The sequence below is a fragment of the Lethenteron reissneri genome, unplaced genomic scaffold (assembly GCF_015708825.2).
Source record: "Lethenteron reissneri isolate LAM-NWPU_2019-01 unplaced genomic scaffold, ASM1570882v1 scaffold_74, whole genome shotgun sequence".
Lineage (NCBI taxonomy): Eukaryota > Metazoa > Chordata > Hyperoartia > Petromyzontiformes > Petromyzontidae > Lethenteron > Lethenteron reissneri.
The window spans coordinates 99,014-120,536 of record NW_026892263.1 but is presented as its reverse complement, the minus strand read 5'-3'; the positions used below and the strand labels follow the sequence as shown (position 1 = coordinate 120,536).

At 44.1% G+C, this 21,523-nt stretch overlaps 2 protein-coding genes across 2 annotated transcripts in view; both read right to left on the bottom strand.

Annotated features, from left to right (window-relative positions):
• LOC133340093 (uncharacterized) overlaps positions 1 to 21,523 on the bottom strand; it is a 149,640-nt gene that overhangs the window by 84,624 nt on the left and 43,493 nt on the right. The gene's annotated exons all lie outside the window — the stretch shown is intronic.
• LOC133340097 (S phase cyclin A-associated protein in the endoplasmic reticulum-like) overlaps positions 3,672 to 21,523 on the bottom strand; it is a 45,941-nt gene continuing 28,089 nt past the window's right edge. The window contains exon 5 of the mRNA XM_061548160.1: positions 3,672 to 3,812. Coding sequence (XP_061404144.1) covers positions 3,672 to 3,812 — 141 coding nt within the window. The remainder of the gene's footprint in view (positions 3,813 to 21,523) is intronic.

Sequence of the window (21,523 nt, the reverse complement as noted above, 5' to 3'; positions counted from 1 at the left end):
GATGACACAACATAACGTTGAATTGCTTGCAAGTGCTGTCTGTGTTGGGTAAATGTGCCTTGGCTCGGATGTGAGGTGTCCCAGCTGTGTGTGTGGCAGTACAAGTGTAATGAGTGACTTCCACGACACGTCACATAGAGGGTACTTCTTTATTTCTCACAGTGGGCACAATACAGGCCAACACTGGTTCTTACTCTCACTGAATAGAACTCTCGGCAATAACACCTCTACTGGCTGCACGCAGAGTCGATCACTCAGCGTGGTCCCCTCGCCCTCACTCGTCTCGCCGCTGGCTGGCGGCATGATGATGACGGCGATGTAATCATTCAGGAGATCTTCCACGTGGCCGGACAACGGAGAGAGATTTCGGTGAACAGCGACACAGCCAGGACCCAGGACCCCACACGAGCCCCGAGCTCCGGTTCCACTCCCCATTATATTCCCCTAGGTGTGCCTAAGCCCCGCCTCCAGCCACGCCCTTTCGTGGAACCTTCGAGCAGATTCCCCGAGCATTTCGGCTAACCCCACCTGTTTGCTTTGCCCCAGATACGCCTCCTTCACTGATTGGCTGTTACTTCTGTGCCTGTACCCGTCAATGCCTTCCCAGGACAGCAGGTGTCACTTTGTCATGTCAACAGGTGTAACCCTGTCATTACACAAGGACAAACATATGAGAGACGTTACTCCTACTTAAAGAACAGGTGGGAGGGTCCTGCTTTTTACTATGTGGACCAGAGGGCACTTGAAGTGTACTCAGAATTAGTTCTGTGATATCAGCTTCAGTGGGCCATTCTCTAACACAAGGCTTGCAATGGTCTGCTAGAGACACGAATGGATAATTGGTTCCTTCGGTGTGTATATACACCAGTGTGTTTGTGTTCAATATTTTGCACGTGTTTAATATTTTGGACGGGTTTTTAAGGCAATTGCATTGAATATTGAGGGGTTACCAGCCACTCGCACCCGTCCAGAGACCTCGTGGGCCGCTGTGGTGGCTACGAGCCTTCCCTCTGGGAAACTGCTCACATCTACCACAGCGTTACCGTCCGAGACCGTCAATGAAGGAAGGGGTTTGTTTTTGCAAAACTTTACTCGTGGCAGGGGTTTGGCAAAAAACAGGGAGTGCCTCCTTTTGAGGAACAAAAACGAATGAAGGGGGCGTGGGAGCGTGGCGTAAGGTGTGGAAAGCTGCAAGTCACAGGTATCATTCAAATTGGGGCAATTACACCAGCACAGAAATGGTGGGGTCGTTTGGAATGATGTTGCATTAATGAAATATGAATTTCTCGACTTTGTATTTCATGATCTTTAAATACATTTTTTGTTTTTAGAATTTACAATCTGCATATTTAGCAAGAGAGCTTCGCTAATCTTGCCATTGAGCTTAAGCCTGAATACATATATTCATCTCACCGCATAATTTGCATTCATTTGCTAATATTCACCCTGCAATATGCTGCAAAATGCTGCCAGTTCAAATGCGTTACCAGGGAAATGCAGACTGAAGGTGCAAGTTTATACTTTGTTTTATAAATTTATTGAAGTACTTTTGTTGATTTGAGCGCGTCAGAACAATCAAGGTGATTTGTTTAATTTAATCCACGCAAATTATTACGATTGCTGTCATACACTTTTAATGATAATCGACATGGTATTGCCTGTAAGCGTGTGTGTATTTACACTGCTGTGTAAGTACACTTGACTTTGACTCGTGTGTGTACGTGTTTGTTGTAAGCATTGGACAGTTAACGGACGCTCAGATAACTTTAAAAAATCCGATTTTTATTAATCTGCAAAAAAAATATTGACGTTAATATTGCTGTGCATGCACACTCGCGTGTGTGTAGAGGTAGTGTAGTGGTTAGCGCACAGCTCAATTCTAGCTCACGTTAAATTCATGCTCACGGTCAACACCAGCGACGATTATCTGAACAGTATGTAATTTAATGTTGGGTTTGTCGATGGCAGCATATAGAACGGGGTAGACCCGTGTGATGTAAGGGAAAAAAGTTTAGCTAGAAGCATACTATATTTTTTGCGACAGAGAATTGTAATGTATTAATTACTGTTAGTAGCTCAGCTTATTGGAGAATATATTTAGTATACTGATAATACTATGTAGTTTATACTTTAGTTTTTTACGTGGTTGTTTAGTTACTGCAGCTACATACTATTAACATTCCTTCCCTTTATTAATGATACCACTATCCCCTCCCTTTGATGCTGCTAATCCTGCATAAATGCACGGGCATAATATGACTTTGAAACCCCCCGCCCACCTCCTACGCATTTCACAAGTAGTACTAATCACATATCTGCATATGCTAAATTCCTCTTGATATGCAAATTATTTTGTCAAGGCGCTCTTCCCCTTACAACCCAGCTTAAATATACGCTCCAAACGTGGTGGTGTTTCATTCAGACGCTGTCTCCCCGACAGACCTGGTCTTCACCTGAGGACGGCTGTGTGCGTTGTGGCCGAAACGTCGTGAGAATTATTTTATTATGTTTATTATTTCCCTTATACGTGACTTTACCGAAAGAACCAAGAAGATGATTAATCGATGTTTACGTGTTTGATTTGAGAATATTTTATAACTGTTGCATTCCTGAAAGTGATATAAATTTCCTAGTTTGTTAACCGTTTGACAAAGCGAATTGATAAAAACATTTAATGCGAGTTTTACTGTTAATATTCTTGCAAATCAATACAGACCTGATTTGTTTTTAAACATGACTGATCGTACGTTATTGCTACCATATCCTTCCTTAAAAAAACACGGACGAGTAGACATGCACACACGAGTGTGCATCCAAACACTGCTGCATTTAAAAAGCGGAGTGCATACACACACGAGTGTGCATATACAGGGTGTACATACAGACATACAACGCAGTGTACATACACAGCAGTGTACACACACAAGGATTGCGTTCCACTGCGAACACGCACGATTGTACATACATATGCACACACATACGTGTACGTACACACTCGAGTGCTCATCTTGTTGTGGTGTTTCCTATGTTGTGGTTTATGGTATACTTAAACGCAGAATTACAAAATGTGCAGTTCACACCTGTGCACCCTTAGCCCATTGATCGTGATGATGATGAATAACATATTACTAGATCTAACAAAGAAACGAATGAACACGTTACAACTGCAACAATAAATATGCTAATCGAGTTTTGATTTGGATTGTGCGGTTAATAGTTAATAAATACTGTAAAAAGATATTCAAATTCATTGAGATTGCACATTCAGCAAATTCTAATGCGGCCACAATGCGATTATAATAATTTTTGTGCAATTCTAATCCCTCACCCCCAGTTCGCATATCCGTCCCTCGGTTCGCATATATACATATGACATCCATACATACGAGTATCATGGGATTATTATGTAGGAGGTCATAGAATGAATCTAACTCATTTGCCTTGCTTTCATCCCTCGACTGATATTCATCTTCGGTGGATGCATGAGCAACCACCACTGCTCGCCTCCCGTTGATTGGGAGGTGTGCCCACGGTAGCCTGGGGCTGAGAGCTTTCCACACCTTACGCCACGCTCCCACGCCCCCTTGATTCGTTTTTTTTCAGAATAAGAGCTCCCTGTTGTTTGGCTTTCCCCAGCCACGAGTAAAGTTCTGTAAAAACAATCCGCTACCTCATCGGCGCTGCCGGACGGTAACGCTGCGGTGGATGTGAGCAATGTCCTGGAGGGAAGGCGCGGAGCCACCACAGCGGCCCACGAGGTCTCTGGACGGGTGCGAGGCGCTGGTAACCTCTCCATATTCAATGAAATGACCCTAAAAAACACGACCAAAATATAAACACATACACACGAGTTTAACACGTAAGATTTCGGGACCAATATCATCCATAATAGAGTTTGTTAGGTTAGATCGCTGAAGTATATAAATGTGTATTTAAAATAAAACATTAAATAAATGCATGCCGACAAAGGGCAGCATACTTCAATAGAGCACAGCTGCGTGGTCAACACATCTATGCTTCTATATAAGCAACGAAACAGTGAGACTTCCCAAATCTGGCTGTCGACTGATGAAGCTAGTTTTAATTACGGACGAAACGTCGTACTCAGTTTGTAAATGTTGCGGCTTGGCTCTCCAACACACCGGTGTGCTGTACTAGTGACAAATATGCATTTTCTGTTAACGTGACAACTCTATCTAGTTGGCTTTGTCGGGTGGTGGCGGGTTTCAACGAAACATTTATATATTTAAGCGATCTAACCCAAAAAACCTTTAATATTGACGTGATAATAAACCAAGCTTACAAGCTAAACCATTCAGTTGATTATTAAAAGTTCATGGCAGAAATTATAATGTAAAACACTCGTTTTCTAGAAGCACCCCGCTCAACACGATTGTCATTACATCTATATATATAAAATCGTTCATGTCTGTCTGTCTGTGTGTGTGTGTATTTCGGCCCATACGCACTTTCATTGGACGGCGGTTGCCCCTGGCAACGGCTAGCCACGCCTTCGCCGCTTTCATTGGACCTGGCAACGGCTAGCGACGCCTTCGCCAAGGGCTGCAGTTTCATTGGACGGTGGTTGCTTCTGCCAACGGCTAGCCACGCCTTCGCCACTTTCATAAGCTCCGTATTTAATTAAATAATAGCCATTACACAGTATTGTTGGAGCGCTGAGGGGGGGGGGAAGGAACGCCACCCGTACCCTGCCTCTTCCAAGCCGACAATTTTAGGCGAGGCCGCAGGCTTTGCACGCTACTAGGCCTCGACACCCACCACGCCACTCTGAGGTAAATTCATCAAAGTTTTTCCTACTCTTCACTACACCCCCACCACAATGTGTGCTATTAATATTACTTTTAAACCCAACGCGCCAACAATCGATTACTTTAATGTTCACTGTACAAATACTCATTAAGCTGGGTGAGCGTACTGCCAGTCTATCATGTACACTGTAGCCTGCTTATTAAGCTCGGTGAGCGTACTGCCACTCTATCATGTACACTCTAGCCTGCTTATGAAGCTGACTGCGTGTACTGGCAGTCTATAATGTGGACTGTAGCCTGGTTATTATAATCGATTCTTTATATGTTCTTTGTACAAACAGTCATTAAGCTGCTTGAGCGACCCCAGTTCGATTCCAACTCACGCCCACCACCGCTGACGATTATTTGAAACGGACCTGGCCCTCCCCTAGGTCCACTCAGCCTCAAACGCGTAACTGCTGTCGTGTGTGAACATCGTCACTGGGGAGACAAAGGCGGCGGGGCATCGTGGATCCAAGTCCCGGGCGAAGCCGGGTCATGTGTATGTGTGTTTGTGTTTATGTGTATGTCTGTGTGTCTCTATGTATGTGTGTATGTATGTGTATGTATGTGTTTGTGTGTATGTGTGTGTGTATGTATGTGGGTTTTTTTTATGTCTTTATGTGTATGTCTGCGTGTCTCTATGTAGGTGGGGCCTTACCATCAGCCCCACCAAAACCAAGCACCTGCCTGGGTATTTTGTACCATCGGACACTCCACCCCCACAACTCCCAATTGGTGATGGGGCAGTTGTGGAGAGAGTGGAGAGTTTCCCATACCTGGGCAGTGTGCTTATGACCGGCTCCAGTCTATCAGCAGAGGTCTCACTCCGAATCAGTCGAGCGGCAATATCTTTTCATCGGTTGCGTAACGCTGTGTGGAAGCTACCTGGTCTGTCGCTCCGCACGAAGCTTCAGGTCTTCTCGGCCACGGTCATTCCCTCCCTTCTCTACGCTTGCGAGACGTGGACCCCCCTGGTGGAGCATCTTCGCCGGTTGGAAACATTTAGGCTGGCCTGCCTACGATCCATCCTGGGTTTAACCAGGCTGGATTGTGTGAGGAGCTCACAAATCCTTGAAAGATCTGGGCAAAGTCCCATCAGTGAGCTCCTCCGGCAGGCAAGGCTGCGTTGGCTGGGTCATGTAGCCCGCATGCCCAGCCACCGCATGCCTAAACAGCTTTTGTTCGGCCGGATCGAGGGGGCTAGACGGGCGCGGCACGGGCTGGAGAAGAGATGGAGTGATGTGGTACAGGAGGACGTGGAGCTGAGTGGACTTGCCGATGACTGGTACCAGCGGTGTCAAGATCGGCCTCAGTGGAGGAGGCTCGTGAAGGACGCTACTGGGCAGTTGGAGGCAGTCGCCCTCCAACAACAACGGAGGGCGGAGGAGCGACGCTCACAACAACGAGCGGAGCGCCGGGTGGCTAAAGCACAGCAAGTTGGCACAGTAGGGGGCACAGGTGGTGCATCAGCCAGTCATCTCGGTCATCTCGGTCAGTCGACCAGTGGCACCTGGGTCTGCCCCGTGACCTCCTGCCAGCGGGCTTTCGACACTTCACGTGGCCTCAAGGTGCACTTGGCCTGGCACAAGCATCGTGGTGACGTCACCGCCACTTAGTGGCGAATGGCGGTTGTTGTTGTTGTTGTTGTGTATGTACGTGTGTGCATGTGTTTGTGTGTATGTATGTGTGTGTCTATGTATGTGTGTGTATGTGTTTTTGTGTATGTATGTGTGTGTATGTATGTGTGTTATGTGTCTGTCTGTGTCTGCATGTATGTGTGTGTGTATTGTGTATGTGTTTGTGTGCATGTATGTGTGTGTTTGTGTGTATGTGTATGTCTGTGTGTATGTATGTGTGTGTATGTGTGTGTATGTGTTTGTGTGTATGTGTGTGTATGTGTTTGTATGTGTTTGTGTGTTTACGCTCGCATTACACAAATGTGTTGCTGGTCTAAGGCGTTCCTCGCACAGCATTGCCGCTTTATTTTTTCAGTCGTTTACTGCCTTACGCACCCTCAAAGTCGTGTGTGTCTGCAGCAAGCGCGTGTATGTGTACCTATGGACGCGCGCGCATGTGTTGTGTAGGGGGAACGGTAGTGTAGTGCTTAGCGTGCTGTCTGTGTCTGTGTGTGTGTGTCTGTCTGTGTGTGTCTGCGTGTGTCTGTGTGTGTGTCTGTGTGTGTGCGTGTGTGGTGTGTGGGGAGCGGTAGTGTAGTGCTTAGCGTGCTGTCTGTGTGTCTGTGTGTGTGTGTGTCTGTCTGTGTCTGTCTGTGTGTGTCTGCGTGTGTCTGTGTGTGTGTCTGTGCGTGTGTGGTGTGTGAGGAGCGGTGGGTGTAGTGCTTAACGCTACGCTGCGCTACCAACCCGGCGAACCGAGTTCGATTCCCGCTCACGGCCACCACCGGTGACGATTATTTGAACCTCCCCTAGGTCCACTCAGCCTCAAACGAGTAACTGGTGTGGCGTATTAACATCGGCACTTGGGAGACAAAGGCGGCCGGGCGTGGTAGATCCAAGTCCCGGGCGAAGCCGGGTCATGTGTATGTGTTTATGTGTATGTCTGTGTGTCTGTATGCATGTGTGTATGTATGTGTTTGTGTGTATGTCTGTGTGTGTATGTATGTGGGTTTTTTTGTATGTGTTTATGTCTATGTCTGTGTGTCTGTATGTGTGTATGTACGTGTGTGTATGTGTTTGTGTGTATGTGTGTGTGTATGTATGTGTGTATGTGTGTGTGTATGTATGTGTGTATGTGTTTCTGTGTATGTATGTGTGTGTATGTATGTGTGTTATGTGTGTCTCTGTGTGTCTGCATGTATGTCTGTGTGTATTGTGTATGTGTTTGTGTGTATGTATGTGTGTGTTTGTGTGTATGTGTGTGTGTGTGTGTGTTTGTGTGTATGTGTGTATGTGTGTGTGTGTATGTGTTTGTATGTCTTTGTGTGTTTACGCTCGCATTACACAAATGTGTTGCAGGTCTAAGGCGTTCCTCGCGCAGCATTGCCGCTTTATTATTGCAGTCGTTTACTGCCGTGCGCACCCTGAAAGTCGTGTGTGTCTGCAGCAAGCGCGTGTATGTGTTCCTATGGACGCGCGCGCGTGTGTTGTGTAGGGGGAACGGTAGTGTAGTGCTTAGCGTGCTGTCTGTGTCTGTGTGTGTGTGTCTGTGTGTGTGTCTGTGTGTGTGCGTGTGTGGTGTGTGGGGAGCGATAGTGTAGTGCTTAGCGTGCTGTCTGTGTGTCTGTGTGTGTGTGTGTCTGTCTGTGTCTGTCTGTGTGTGTCTGCGTGTGTCTGTGTGTGTGTCTGTGTGTGTGTCTGTGCGTGTGTGGTGTGTGAGGAGCGGTGGGTGTAGTGCTTAACGCTACGCTGCGCTACCAACCCGGCGAACCGAGTTCGATTCCCGCTCACGGCCACCACCGGTGACGATTATTTGAACCTCCCCTAGGTCGACTCAGCCTCAAACGAGTAACTGGTGTTGCGTATTAACATCGGCACTGGGGAGACAAAGGCGGCCGGGCGTGGTGGATCCAAGTCCCGGGCGAAGCCGGGTCATGTGTATGTGTGTATGTGTTTATGTGTATGTCTGTGTGTCTGTATGCATGTGTGTATGTATGTGTGTGCATGTGTTTGTGTGTATGTATGTGTGTGTGTATGTATGTGGGTTTTTTTGTATGTGTTTATGTGTATGTCTGCGTGCCTGTATGTATGTGTGTATGTACGTCTGTGGATGTGTATGTGTGTGTCTATGTATGTGTGTGTATGTGTTTCTGTGTTTGTATGTGTGTGTATGTATGTGTGTTATGTGTCTGTCTGTGTGTCTGCATGTATGTGTGTGTGTATTGTGTATGTGTTCGTGTGTGTTTGTGTGTTTACGCTCGCATTACACAAATGTGTAATGCGGGTCTAAGGCGTTCCTTACACAGCATTGCCGCTTTATTATTTCAGTCGTTTACTGCCGTACGCACCCTGAAAGTCGTGTGTGTCTGCAGCAAGCGCGTGTATGTGTACCTATGGACGCGCGCGCGTGTGTTGTGTAGGGGGAACGGTAGTGTAGTGCTTAGCGTGCTGCCTGTGTCTGTGTGTGTGTGTCTGTGTGTGTGTCTGTGTGTGTGTCTGTGTGTGTGCGTGTGTGGTGTGTGAGGAGCGGTGGGTGTAGTGCTTAACGCTACGCTGCGCTACCAACACGGCAAACCCAGTTCGATTCCCGCTCACGGCCACCACCGCTGACGATTATTTTAACCTCCCCTAGGTCGACTCTGCCTCAAACGAGTAACTGCTGTAGCGTATTAACATCGCCACTGGGGAGACAAAGGCGGCCGGCCGTGGTAGATACAAGTCCCGGGCGAAGCCGGGTAGTACAGCTAGTATATTTATAAAACAAAGTCAGTACGGTATAAACTTGCACATCTTATTCCAAATCAAGCACGAGATCACCAAATTTGATATTTCAGACTGTTTAGAGGACATTGGGAAGTGAATATTAGCAAATTAACACGAAGCACGGAATAATGCATGGAGATGCACATCCTTATTCAAACGGAAGTATACAATTATGCAGTTAGATGTACATACATATTATGTTGCTAGATATGCGGATTCTTAATGTAAAAATTAACAATTGAATGCAAAGTCCATAATAGGCCAAGTCGAGAACAAAGGATTTGGGTGCTAGAGCGAAGTTATAAGGGGCTTAAAATCAGACCTCAAGGTCATTTCGAGAGGGATTTAGCTGAGGATAGACGCTCGACTCCCCGCTCTGCAGATCACCCTTCTTCCACGAGACCCAGCCTGGCGAGCACGATTGCTTGGCGACTGGTTGGCGACTCCGCCTCGGGAGAGTTCGTGGCGATCTCTTCAGACGGGCTACAGGGATATCGATACGCCGTGCATCCACAAGTAAGTGTCTTTGTTAGTGGATAAACTGGTAATCGCGTGTGAAGTCCGACGTACGAGACGTTATTGTGTCTCAGACGTTGGTAAGAGTTTGCTTCTTGGCGATTTGAGCCAGACATCCACGCAGCTTAAAGGGTGCATTTTACTCTAAAAAATACCCGCGACTGTCACTGAAGAATCAGTCACATGGAGCAGATAACCTTTCCACAGCGCCACGCACACACGGGTGAGAAGCCATTCAATTGCTCTGTTTGAGTGAAGGCGTTTGCACGTAAAGCATATCTTCACAAGCACCAGAAAACACACTCGGGAGAGAAGCCGTTCAAGTGCTCTGCGTGTGGGAAGGGATTTGCAGATTTATCAACTCGTCGCAATCACCAGAAAACACACACGGGCGAGAAGCCATTCAATTGCTCTGTGTGCGGGAAGGCATTTGCACAGAAATCAACTCTTAACAGTCACCAGAAAACACACTCGGGTGAGAAGCCATTCAATTGCGCTGTGTGCTGGAAGGCATTTGCACGGAAATCAGATCTTCACAGGCACCAGAAAACACACACGGGCGAGAATCCATTCAATTGTTCTCCGTTGGAGAGGACACGGTCATCACCCCGAAACAAGCATGAGAAGATCAGCAATGAAAGGGAAGTGAAATCAAAAAGTGAAAAACAAAGTGCTGCAATGAGTCCTGAAAAAAATGCATCTTTCGAACCTATGCAGGTGGATCCTGAGAGATGCGTGGATGTAGTGGATGTAATGAGTCCTGACGACAATTCCTCTTTCGACCCCATGCAGTTGGATCGTGCGAGATGGCTGGATGTACTGAGCCCTGACGCCAATTATTTTTTCGACCCCATGCAGGTTGATAATGAGAAATGGCTGCTGGAGTGGCTGGATAATCAAAGTAGTGAGTACTTCTGTTAAAGTCCTGGAATGTGCACGTTTGTGTCTCTGTTAGATCAATTAATTAGGTGCAATTGATTATATCAGTGATTTCCAGCACTACTCCAAGCTAGTGTAATTATTTTAATAAATCTGTTTGATTGCTCTGTGTGTTGGAAGCATTTTCACGGTCAGCAACACTTCACAGGCATCATCAAACAAAGAGTAAAAATGTTGTCATGAGTCCTAAACGAAATTCCTCTTTCGACCCCATGCAGTTGCATCCTGAGAGATGGCTTGATGTAGTGGAGTAGCTGGAGAGTCATATTCTTCTCTCTTATATATATTTTTCGGTGATTTCTAGGACTTCAAGCTAGAGTGCCGTTGTGAATGCTCTACATTGTGTTCAGATAAAAGTGTTCCTGATAAGTTCCAGAAGTGTTCACATATTTCAAGATGACAACAATTTTATGCTTCGATACATTGCTTCGTCTCCAAGTTGGATCATTGTCTCTGTTAAATGTGTGGTCTTTATGGTATAAGTTGCCATGTGTTGTCATTTTCTCACAGCTCCTGATCTGGGTGTGCCGTCTTGTTTTAGGATTTGCCCATTCCTGTTATTAATTTTGTCGTGGTGTTTTGTGATTTCCGTGTCTTGAGTGTTGAGGTTTATTCTAGACTTCGTCACGTTAAGGTGGTGCTTTGTAGTCCTATCGGATTACTTGTTGATGTGGTGTCATGTGCAGTGGTTGTGAGGTGGTTCAATTCCGAATTTTACTCTAGTGGTTAAGTGGTCTTGTTGAGCTGGAGTTGGAGAAAGTCTGTGACCACAACTTTGCTCAATATTTTAAACATGTTCTTTAATTTTCATGATTGTGTAATAAATTAATTACCTTCAAATAATAAGTTTCAGAGTGTGCGTGGATTGCACGTTCGTTGTTCCTGTGTTTGATGGCTTGGACTTTTGGACGAATGGCTTCAGTGGAAAAAGACGTCAAAGGGGAAATCGACGTTTCTTGTTTGATTTTAAGAATATCTTTTAACTGTTGAATTCCTATTGGGAAATAATTTGCCAAGTCCCTTTCCTGTTTGAGCCTGCGTATTAATAAAGATTTCGATACGAGTATTAACGTGAGTTTTCTTGCAGATTAATAACGACCTGATTTGTTTTTAAAGATGACTGATCTACGTTATTGCTACCATAGTTTTCCTTTAAAAAAACACGGGCGAGTAGACATACACACACGAGTGTGCATCCAAACACGAATGTATATACAGCGTTGTATATTCACACACGAGTGTGCATGTGTTTCTACGAGTTTTAACGTTAATATACTTGCAGAACAATAAAGACCTGCTATGTAAAAGATGACTGATCGTCCCTTATTGCTACAATGTTCATAGCGAACACGTGTGGAGGCGAGTTTCAGGTGAAGCATCTCCATCACACAAGTTTACCCTTACCTGGCAGCATCGTGGCAGTCCGCTGGTCACACTCACTACGTCACACTCACGAGCTGTAGGGGCGGGGCTCTGTCTGCTCAGTGGCGCTGTTTTCATTCATTTAGCACCACGAGCGGGGAGTCTCATCCCTGTAGTTCCCTGTTGTGGTGGCGCATTCCTACCACGTTTCCCCTAAATTATTTGGACGACACAATATAAAAACTAATTAGTTTGTTCCAATACATAATCAAACACGAGTACACATATACACTCCCATGTACACACACCCACACACGAGTGGACATACACAGAAGTACAGATCCATGTACATACAAACAGTAGTATACTTGTATAGCGGGGTTTTGTCATTATTTTCACAGGTTAAGCTGACGATATGAATCTTAGATGCCCCGCTGCGTGGTCAACACATCTATGCTTCTATATAAGGAACAAAACAGTGAGACTTCCCAAATCTGGCTGTCGACTGATGAAGCTAGTTTTAATTACAGGCGAAACGTCGTACTCAGATTGTAAATGTTGCGGCTTGGCTCTCCAACACACCGGTGTGCTGTGCTAGTGACAAATTTGCATGTTCTGTTTACGTGACAACCCTATCTATTTGGCTTTGTCGGGTGGTGGCGGGTTTCAACGACACATTTATATATTTAAGCGATCTAACCCAAAAAACCTTTAATATGGACATTATAATAAACCACGCTTACAAGCTAAACCATTCAGATGATCATTCAAAGTTGATGGCGGAAATTATAATATAAAGCACTCGTTTCAAGAAGCACCCCACTCAACACGATTGTTCTTAAATATATTTATAAAACAAAGTCAGTACAGTATAAACTTGCACATCTTATTCTAAATCAATCTCGAGATCACCAAAATCCTCAGCAAAATCCCTCTCGAAATGACCTTGAGGTCTGATTTTAAGCCCCTTATAACTTCGCTCTCGCATCCAAATCCTTTGTTCTCGACTTGGCCTATTTTGGACTTTGCATTCAATTGTTAATTTTTACATTAACAATCCGCATATCTAGCAACAAAATACGTATGTACATCTCACTGCTTAATTGTACACTTCCGTTTGAATAAGGATGTGCATCTCCATGCATAATTCCGTGCTTCGTGTTAATTTGTTAATATTCACCCCCCAATGTCCTCTAAACTGCTGCAAGTTTAGAGGATTATAAAGCGACATACAGTCTGAAATATCAAAAATTGGTGATCTCGAGATTGATTTAGAATAAGATGTGCAAGTTTATACTGTACTGACTTTGTTTTATAAATATATTTAAGAACAATCGTGTTGAGTGGGGTGCTTCTTGAAACGAGTGCTTTATATTATAATCAATTGCACCTAATACATTGATCTAACAGAGAAACAAACGTGCACATTCCAGGACTTTAACAGAAGTTCTCAGTACTTTGATTATCCAGCCACTCCAGCAGCCATTTCTCATTATCAACCTGCATCGGGTCGAAATAGGAATTGTCGTCAGGGCTCAGTACATCCAGCCATCTCGCAGGATCCAACTGCATGGGGTCGAAATAGGAATTGTCGTCAGGACTCATTACATCCACGCATCTCTCAGGATCCACCGGCATAGGTTAGAAAGATGCATTTTTTTCAGGACTCATTGCAGCACTCTGCATTTCTCCTTTTGATTTCACTTTCCTATCATTGCGGATCTTCTTATGCTTGTTTCGGGGTGATGACCGTGTCCTCTCCAACGGAGAACAATTGAATGGCTTATCGTCCGTGTGTGTTTCCTGGTGACGATGAAGATCTGATTTCCGTGAAAATGACTTCTCACACACAGAGCAATTGAATGGCTTCACGCCGGTGTGTGTATTCTGGTGAAATTGAAGAGATTGTTTCAGTGAAAATTCCTTCTCACACACAGAGCACTTGAACGGCTTCTCGCCCATGTGTGTTTTCTGGTGACGGTTACGATTTGATGAATCTGCAAATGCCTTCCCACACACAGAACAATTGAACGGCTTTTCACCCGTGTGTGTGTTCTGGTGAGTGTGAAGATTTTGTTTCAGTGAAAATGCCTTCCCACAAAGAGAGCAATTGAACCGCTTCTTGTCAGTGTTAGTGTGGCGCTGTGGAGAGTTGTTCTGCTCCATGTGACTGATTCTTCAGAGCAGAGAAACTGTCGCGGGTGTTGTTGAGAGTTAAAGGCACCCTCTAAGGTGCGTGGATGTGTGGCTTAAATCGCCAAGAAGCAAACTCTTACCAACGTCTAACCGATACACAGTAAGTCGGACTACACACGCGATTACCAGTTTATCCACTAACAAAGACACTTACTTGTTGATGCACGGCGTATCGATGTCCCTGGAACCCGTCTGAAGAGATCGCAACGATCTATCCCGAAGCAAAGTCGCCAACCAGTCGCCAAGCAATCGTGCTCGCCAGGCTGGGTCTCGTGGAAGAAGGGTTATCTGCAGAGCGAGGAGTCGAGAAGGAATTTTCACTGAAACAATCTCTTCAATTTCACCAGAATACACACACCGGCGTGAAGCCATTCAATTGCTCTGTGTGTGAGAAGTCATTTTCACGGAAATCAGATCTTCATCGTCACCAGGAAACACACACGGACGATAAGCCATTCAATTGTTCTCCGTTGGAGAGGACACGGTCATCACCCCGAAACAAGCATAAGAAGATCCGCAATGATAGGAAAGTGAAATCAAAAGGAGAAATGCAGAGTGCTGCAATGAGTCCTGAAAAAAATGCATCTTTCTAACCTATGCAGGTGGATCCTGAGAGATGCGTGGATGTAATGAGTCCTGACGACAATTCCTATTTCGACCCCATGCAGTTGGATCCTGCGAGATGGCTGGATGTACTGAGCCCTGACGACAATTCCTATTTCGACCCGATGCAGGTTGATAATGAGAAATGGCTGCTGGAGTGGCTGGATAATCAAAGTACTGAGAACTTCTGTTAAAGTCCTGGAATGTGCACGTTTGTTTCTCTGTTAGATCAATGTATTAGGTGCAATTGATTATATCAGTGATTTCCAGCACTACTCCAACCTAGTGTAATTATTTTAACAAAACCGTTTGATTGCTCTGTGTGTTGGAAGCATTTTCACAGTCAGTAACACTTCACAGGCATCATCAAACAAAGAGTAAAAATGTTGTCATGAGTCCTCAACGAAATTTCTCTTTCGACCCCATGCAGTTGCATCCTGAGATATGGCTTGATGTAGTGGAGTATTCGTGTCTCATATATATTTTTCGGTGATTTCTAGGACTTCAAGCTAGAGTGATGTTGTGAATGCTCTATAATGTGTTCAGATGAATGTCTTCCTTTAAGTTCCAGAAGTGTTCACGGATTTCAAAATGACAACAATTTTATACTTTGGACGAATGGCTTCAGTCGAAAAGGACGTCAAAGGGGAAATCGACGTTTACGTGTTTGATTTTAAGAATATATTTTAACTGTTGAATTCCTATTGGGAAATAATTTGCCTAGTTCCTTTCCTGTTTGAGCATGCGTATTAATAAAGATTTCGATACGAGTATTAACGTGAGTTTTCTTGCAGATTAATAAAGAACTGTTTTTAAAAATGACTGATCGTACGTTATTGCTACCATAGTTTTCCTTTAAAAAACACGGACGAGTAGACATACACACACGAGTGTGCATCCAAACACGACTGTATATACAGCGGTGTGCATTCACACACGAGTGTGCATGTGTTTCTACGCTGTTTTCATTCATTTCGCACCACGAGCGGGGAGTCTCATCCCTGTAGTTCCCTGTTGTGGTGGCGCATTCCTACCACGTTGCCCCTCAATTATTTGTACGACACAATATAAAAATAATTTGTTTGTTGCAATACATAATCATACACGAGTACACATACACTCTCATGTACACACACCCACACACGAGTGGACATACACAGCAGTGTAAGTACAAAGGGATTGCGTTCGACTACGCGAACAAATGGCAGAATTTTTAATATAAAACACTCGTTTTCTAGAAACACCCCGCTCAACACGATTGTACTTAAATATATTTATAAAACAAAGTCAGTACAGTATAAACTTGCACATCTTATTCCAAATCAAGCTCGAGATCACCAATTTTGATACTTCAGACTGTATGTCACTTTATCATCCTCTAAACTTGCAGCAGTTTAGAGGACATTGTGGGGGTGAATATTAGCAAATTAACACGAATCATGGAATTATGCATAGAGATGCACATCCGTATTCAAACGGAAGTGTACAATTATTCAGTGATATGTACATACGTATTATGTTGCTAGATATGCGGATTGGTAATGTAAAATTAACAATTGAATGCAAATTCCATAATAGGCCAAGTCGAGAACAAAGAATTTGGATGCTAGAGCAGAATTATAAAGGGCTTAAAATCAGACCTCAAGGGCATTTCGAGAGGGATTTTGCTGAGGATAGAGGCTCGACTCCCCGCTCTGCAGATAACCCTTCTTCCACGACACCCAGCCTGGCGAGCACGATTGCTTGGCGACTGGTTGGCGACTTCGCTTCGGGAGAGTTCGTGGCAATCTCTTCAGACGGGTTACAGGGACATCGATATGCGGTGCATCAACAAGCAAGTGTCTTTGTTAGTGGATAAACTGGTAAACGCGTGTGTAGTCCGACTTAGGAGACGTTACTGTGTCTCAGTTAGACGTTGGTAAGAGTTTGCTTCTTGGCGATTTAAGCCAGACATCCACGCACCTTAGAGGTCGCCTTTAACTCTCAACAACACCCGCGACTGTTACTCTGCTCTGAAGAATCAGTCACATGGAGCGGAAAAACTCTCCACAGCGGCACGCACACACGGGCGAGAAGCGGTTCAATTGCTCTCTTTGTGGGAAGGCATTTGCAGATTCATCAAATCGTAACCGTCACCAGAAAACACACACGGGCGAAAAGCCATTCAATTGCTCTGTTTGTGAGAAGTCATTTTCACAGAAATCAAATCTTCACACTCACCAAAAAACACACTCGGGTGAGAAGCCATTCGATTGCTCTGTGTGTGGGAAGGCATTTTCACTGAAACAAAATCTTCACACTCACCAGAAAACACACTCAGGTGAGAAGCCATTCAGTTGCTCTGTGTGTGGGAAGGCATTTTCACAGAAATCAACTCTTCACAGTCACCAAAAAACACACACGGGTGAGAAGCCATTCCATTGCGCTGTGTGTGGGAAGTCATTTTCACAGAAATCAAATCTTCACACTCACCAGAAAACACACACGGGTGAGAATCCATTCAATTGTTCTGTGTGTGGGAAGGCATTTTCACAGAAATCAACTCTTAACAATCACCAGAAAACACACACGGACGAGAAGCTATTCAATTGTTCTCCGTTGGAGAGGACACGGTCATCACCCCGAAACAAGCATGAGAAGATCAGCAAAAATAGGGAAGTGAAATCAAAAAGTGAAAAACAAAGTGCTGCAATGAGTCCTGAAAAAAATGCATCTATCGAACCTATGCAGGAGGATCCTGAGAGATGCGTGGATGTAGTGGATGTAATGAGTCCTGACGACAATTCCCTTTTCGACCCCATGCAGTTGGATCCTGCGAGATGGCTGGATGTACTGAGCCCTGACGCCAATTCTTTTTTCGACCCCATGCAGGTTGATAATGAGAAATGGCTGCTGGAGTGGCTGGATAATCAAAGTATTGAGTACTTCTGTTAAAGTCCTGGAATGTGCACGTTTGTGTCTCTGTTAGATCAATGTATTAGGTGCAATTGATTATATCAGTGAGTTCCAGCACTACTCCAAGCTAGTGTAATTATTTTAACAAAACTGTTTGATTGCTCTGTGTGTTGGAAGCATTTTCACAGTCAGTAACACTTCACAGGCATCGTCAAACAAAGAGTAAAAATGTTGTCATGAGTCCTCAACGAAATTCCTCTTTCGACCCCATGCAGTTGCATCCTGAGATATGGCTTGATGTAGTGGAGTATTCGTGTCTCATATATATATTTCGGTGATTTCTAGGACTTCAAGCTAGAGTGATGTTGTGAATGCTCTATAATGTGTTCAGATGAATGTCTTCCTTTAAGTTCCAGAAGTGTTCACGGATTTCAGAATGACAACAATTTTATATTCAGGACGAATGGCTTCAGTCGAAAAGGACGTCAAAGGGGAAATCGACGTTTACGTGTTTGATTTTAAGAATATATTTTAACTGTTGAATTCCTATTGGGAAATAATTTGCCTAGTTCCTTTCCTGTTTGAGCCTGCGTATTAATAAAGATTTCGATACGAGTATTAACGTGAGCTTTCTTGCAGAATAATAAAGACCTGTTTTTAAAGATGACTGATCGTACGTTATTGCTACCATAGTTTTCCTTTAAAAAAACACGCACGAGTAGACATACACACACGAGTGTGCATCCAAACACGACTGTATATACAGCGGTGTGCATTCACACACGAGTGTGCATGTGTTTCTACGCTGTTTTCATTCATTTCGCACCACGAGCGGGGAGTCTCATCGCTGTAGTTCCCTGTTGTGGTGGCGCATTCCTACCACGTTGCCCCTCAATTATTTGTACGACACAATATAAAAATAATTTGTTTGTTCCAATACATAATCATACACGAGTACACATACACTCTCATGTACACACACCCACACACGAGTGGACATACACAGCAGTGTAAGTACAAAGGGATTGTGTTCGACTACACGAACAAATGGCAGAATTTTTAATATAAAACACTCATTTTCTAGAAGCACCCCGCTCAACACGATTGTCCTTAAATATATTTATAAAACAAAGTCAGTACAGTATAAACTTGCACATCTATATTCTAAATCAATCTCGAGATCACCAATTTTTGATATTTCAGACTGTATGTCGCTTTATAATCCTCTAAACTTGCAGCAGTTTAGAGGACATTGGGGGGTGAATATTAGCAAATTAACACGAATCACGTAAATATGCATGGAGATGCACATCCGTATTCAAACGGAAAAGTACAATTATGCAGTGAGATGTACATACGTTATGTTGCTAGATATGCGGATTGTTAATGTAAAAATTAACAATTGAATGCAAATTCCATAATAGGCCAAGTCGAGAACAAAGAATTTGGATGCTAGAGCAGAATTATAAAGGGCTTAAAATCAGACCTCAAGGGCATTTCGAGAGGGATTTTGATGAGCATAGACGCTCGACTCCCCGCTCTGCAGATAACCCTTCTTCCACGACACCCAGCCTGGCGAGCACGATTGCTTGGCGACTGGTTGGCGACTTCGCTTCGGGAGAGTTCGTGGCAATCTCTTCAGACGGGTTACAGGGACATCGATATGCGGTGCATCAACAAGTAAGTGTCTTTGTTAGTGGATAAACTGGTAAACGCGTGTGTAGTCCGACTTAGGAGACGTTACTGTGTCTCAGTTAGACGTTGGTAAGAGTTTGCTTCTTGGCGATTTAAGCCAGACATCCACGCACCTTAGAGGTCGCCTTTAACTCTCAACAACACCCGCGACTGTTACTCTGCTCTGAAGAATCAGTCACATGGAGCGGAAAAACTCTCCACAGCGGCACGCACACACGGGCGAGAAGCGGTTCAATTGCTCTCTTTGTGGGAAGGCATTTGCAGATTCATCAAATCGTAACCGTCACCAGAAAACACACACGGGCGAAAAGCCATTCAATTGCTCTGTTTGTGAGAAGTCATTTTCACAGAAATCAAATCTTCACACTCACCAAAAAACACACTCGGGTGAGAAGCCATTCGATTGCTCTGTGTGTGGGAAGGCATTTTCACTGAAACAAAATCTTCACACTCACCAGAAAACACACTCAGGTGAGAAGCCATTCAGTTGCTCTGTGTGTGGGAAGGCATTTTCACAGAAATCAACTCTTCACAGTCACCAAAAAACACACACGGGTGAGAAGCCATTCCATTGCGCTGTGTGTGGGAAGTCATTTTCACAGAAATCAAATCTTCACACTCACCAGAAAACACACACGGGTGAGAATCCATTCAATTGTTCTGTGTGTGGGAAGGCATTTTCACAGAAATCAACTCTTAACAATCACCAGAAAACACACACGGACGAGAAGCTATTCAATTGTTCTCCGTTGGAGAGGACACGGTCATCACCCCGAAACAAGCATGAGAAGATCAGCAAAAATAGGGAAGTGAAATCAAAAAGTGAAAAACAAAGTGCTGCAATGAGTCCTGAAAAAAATGCATCTATCGAACCTATGCAGGAGGATCCTGAGAGATGCGTGGATGTAGTGGATGTAATGAGTCCTGACGACAATTCCCTTTTCGACCCCATGCAGTTGGATCCTGCGAGATGGCTGGATGTACTGAGCCCTGACGCCAATTCTTTTTTCGACCCCATGCAGGTTGATAATGAGAAATGGCTGCTGGAGTGGCTGGATAATCAAAGTATTGAGTACTTCTGTTAAAGTCCTGGAATGTGCACGTTTGTGTCTCTGTTAGATCAATGTATTAGGTGCAATTGATTATATCAGTGAGTTCCAGCACTACTCCAAGCTAGTGTAATTATTTTAACAAAACTGTTTGATTGCTCTGAGTGTTGGAAGCATTTTCACGGTCAGCAACACTTCACAGGCATCATCAAACAAAGAGTAAAAATGTTGTCATGAGTCCTAAACGAAATTCCTCTTTCGACCCCATGCAGTTGCATCCTGAGAGATGGCTTGATGTAGTGGAGTATTCGTGTCTCATATATATGTTTTCGGTGATTTCTAGGACTTCAAGCTAGAGTGATGTTGTGAATGCTCTATAATGTGTTCAGATGAATGTCTTCCTTTAAGTTCCAGAAGTGTTCACGGATTTCAGAATGACAACAACTTTATACTTAGGACGAATGGCTTCAGTCGAAAAGGACGTCAAAAGGGAAATCGACGTTCACGTGTTTGATTTTAAGAATATATTTTAACTGTTGAATTCCTATTGGGAAAAAATTTGCCTAGTTCCTTTCCTTTTCGATTTAAAGCTTTCGTGACTGCAGGGATTCATCTTCTTGGTTCTTTCGGTAAAGTCACGTAGAAGGGAAGTAATAAAATAATAAAAATAAAACATAATAAAACAATTCTCACGACGTTTATTATTTTATTACTTCCCTTCTACGTGACTTTACCGAAAGAACCAAGAAGATAGTTCCTTTCCTGTTTGAGCATGCGTATTAATAAAGATTTCGATACGAGTATTAACGTGAGCTTTCTTGCAGATTAATAAAGACCTGTTTTTAAAGATGACTGATCGTACGTTATTGCTACCATAGTTTTCCTTTAAAAAAACACGGACGAGTAGACATACACACACGAGTGTGCATCCAAACACGACTGTATATACAGCGGTGTGCATTCACACACGAGTGTGCATGTGTTTCTACGCTGTTTTCATTCATTTCGCACCACGAGCGGGGAGTCTCATCGCTGTAGTTCCCTGTTGTGGTGGCGCATTCCTACCACGTTGCCCCTC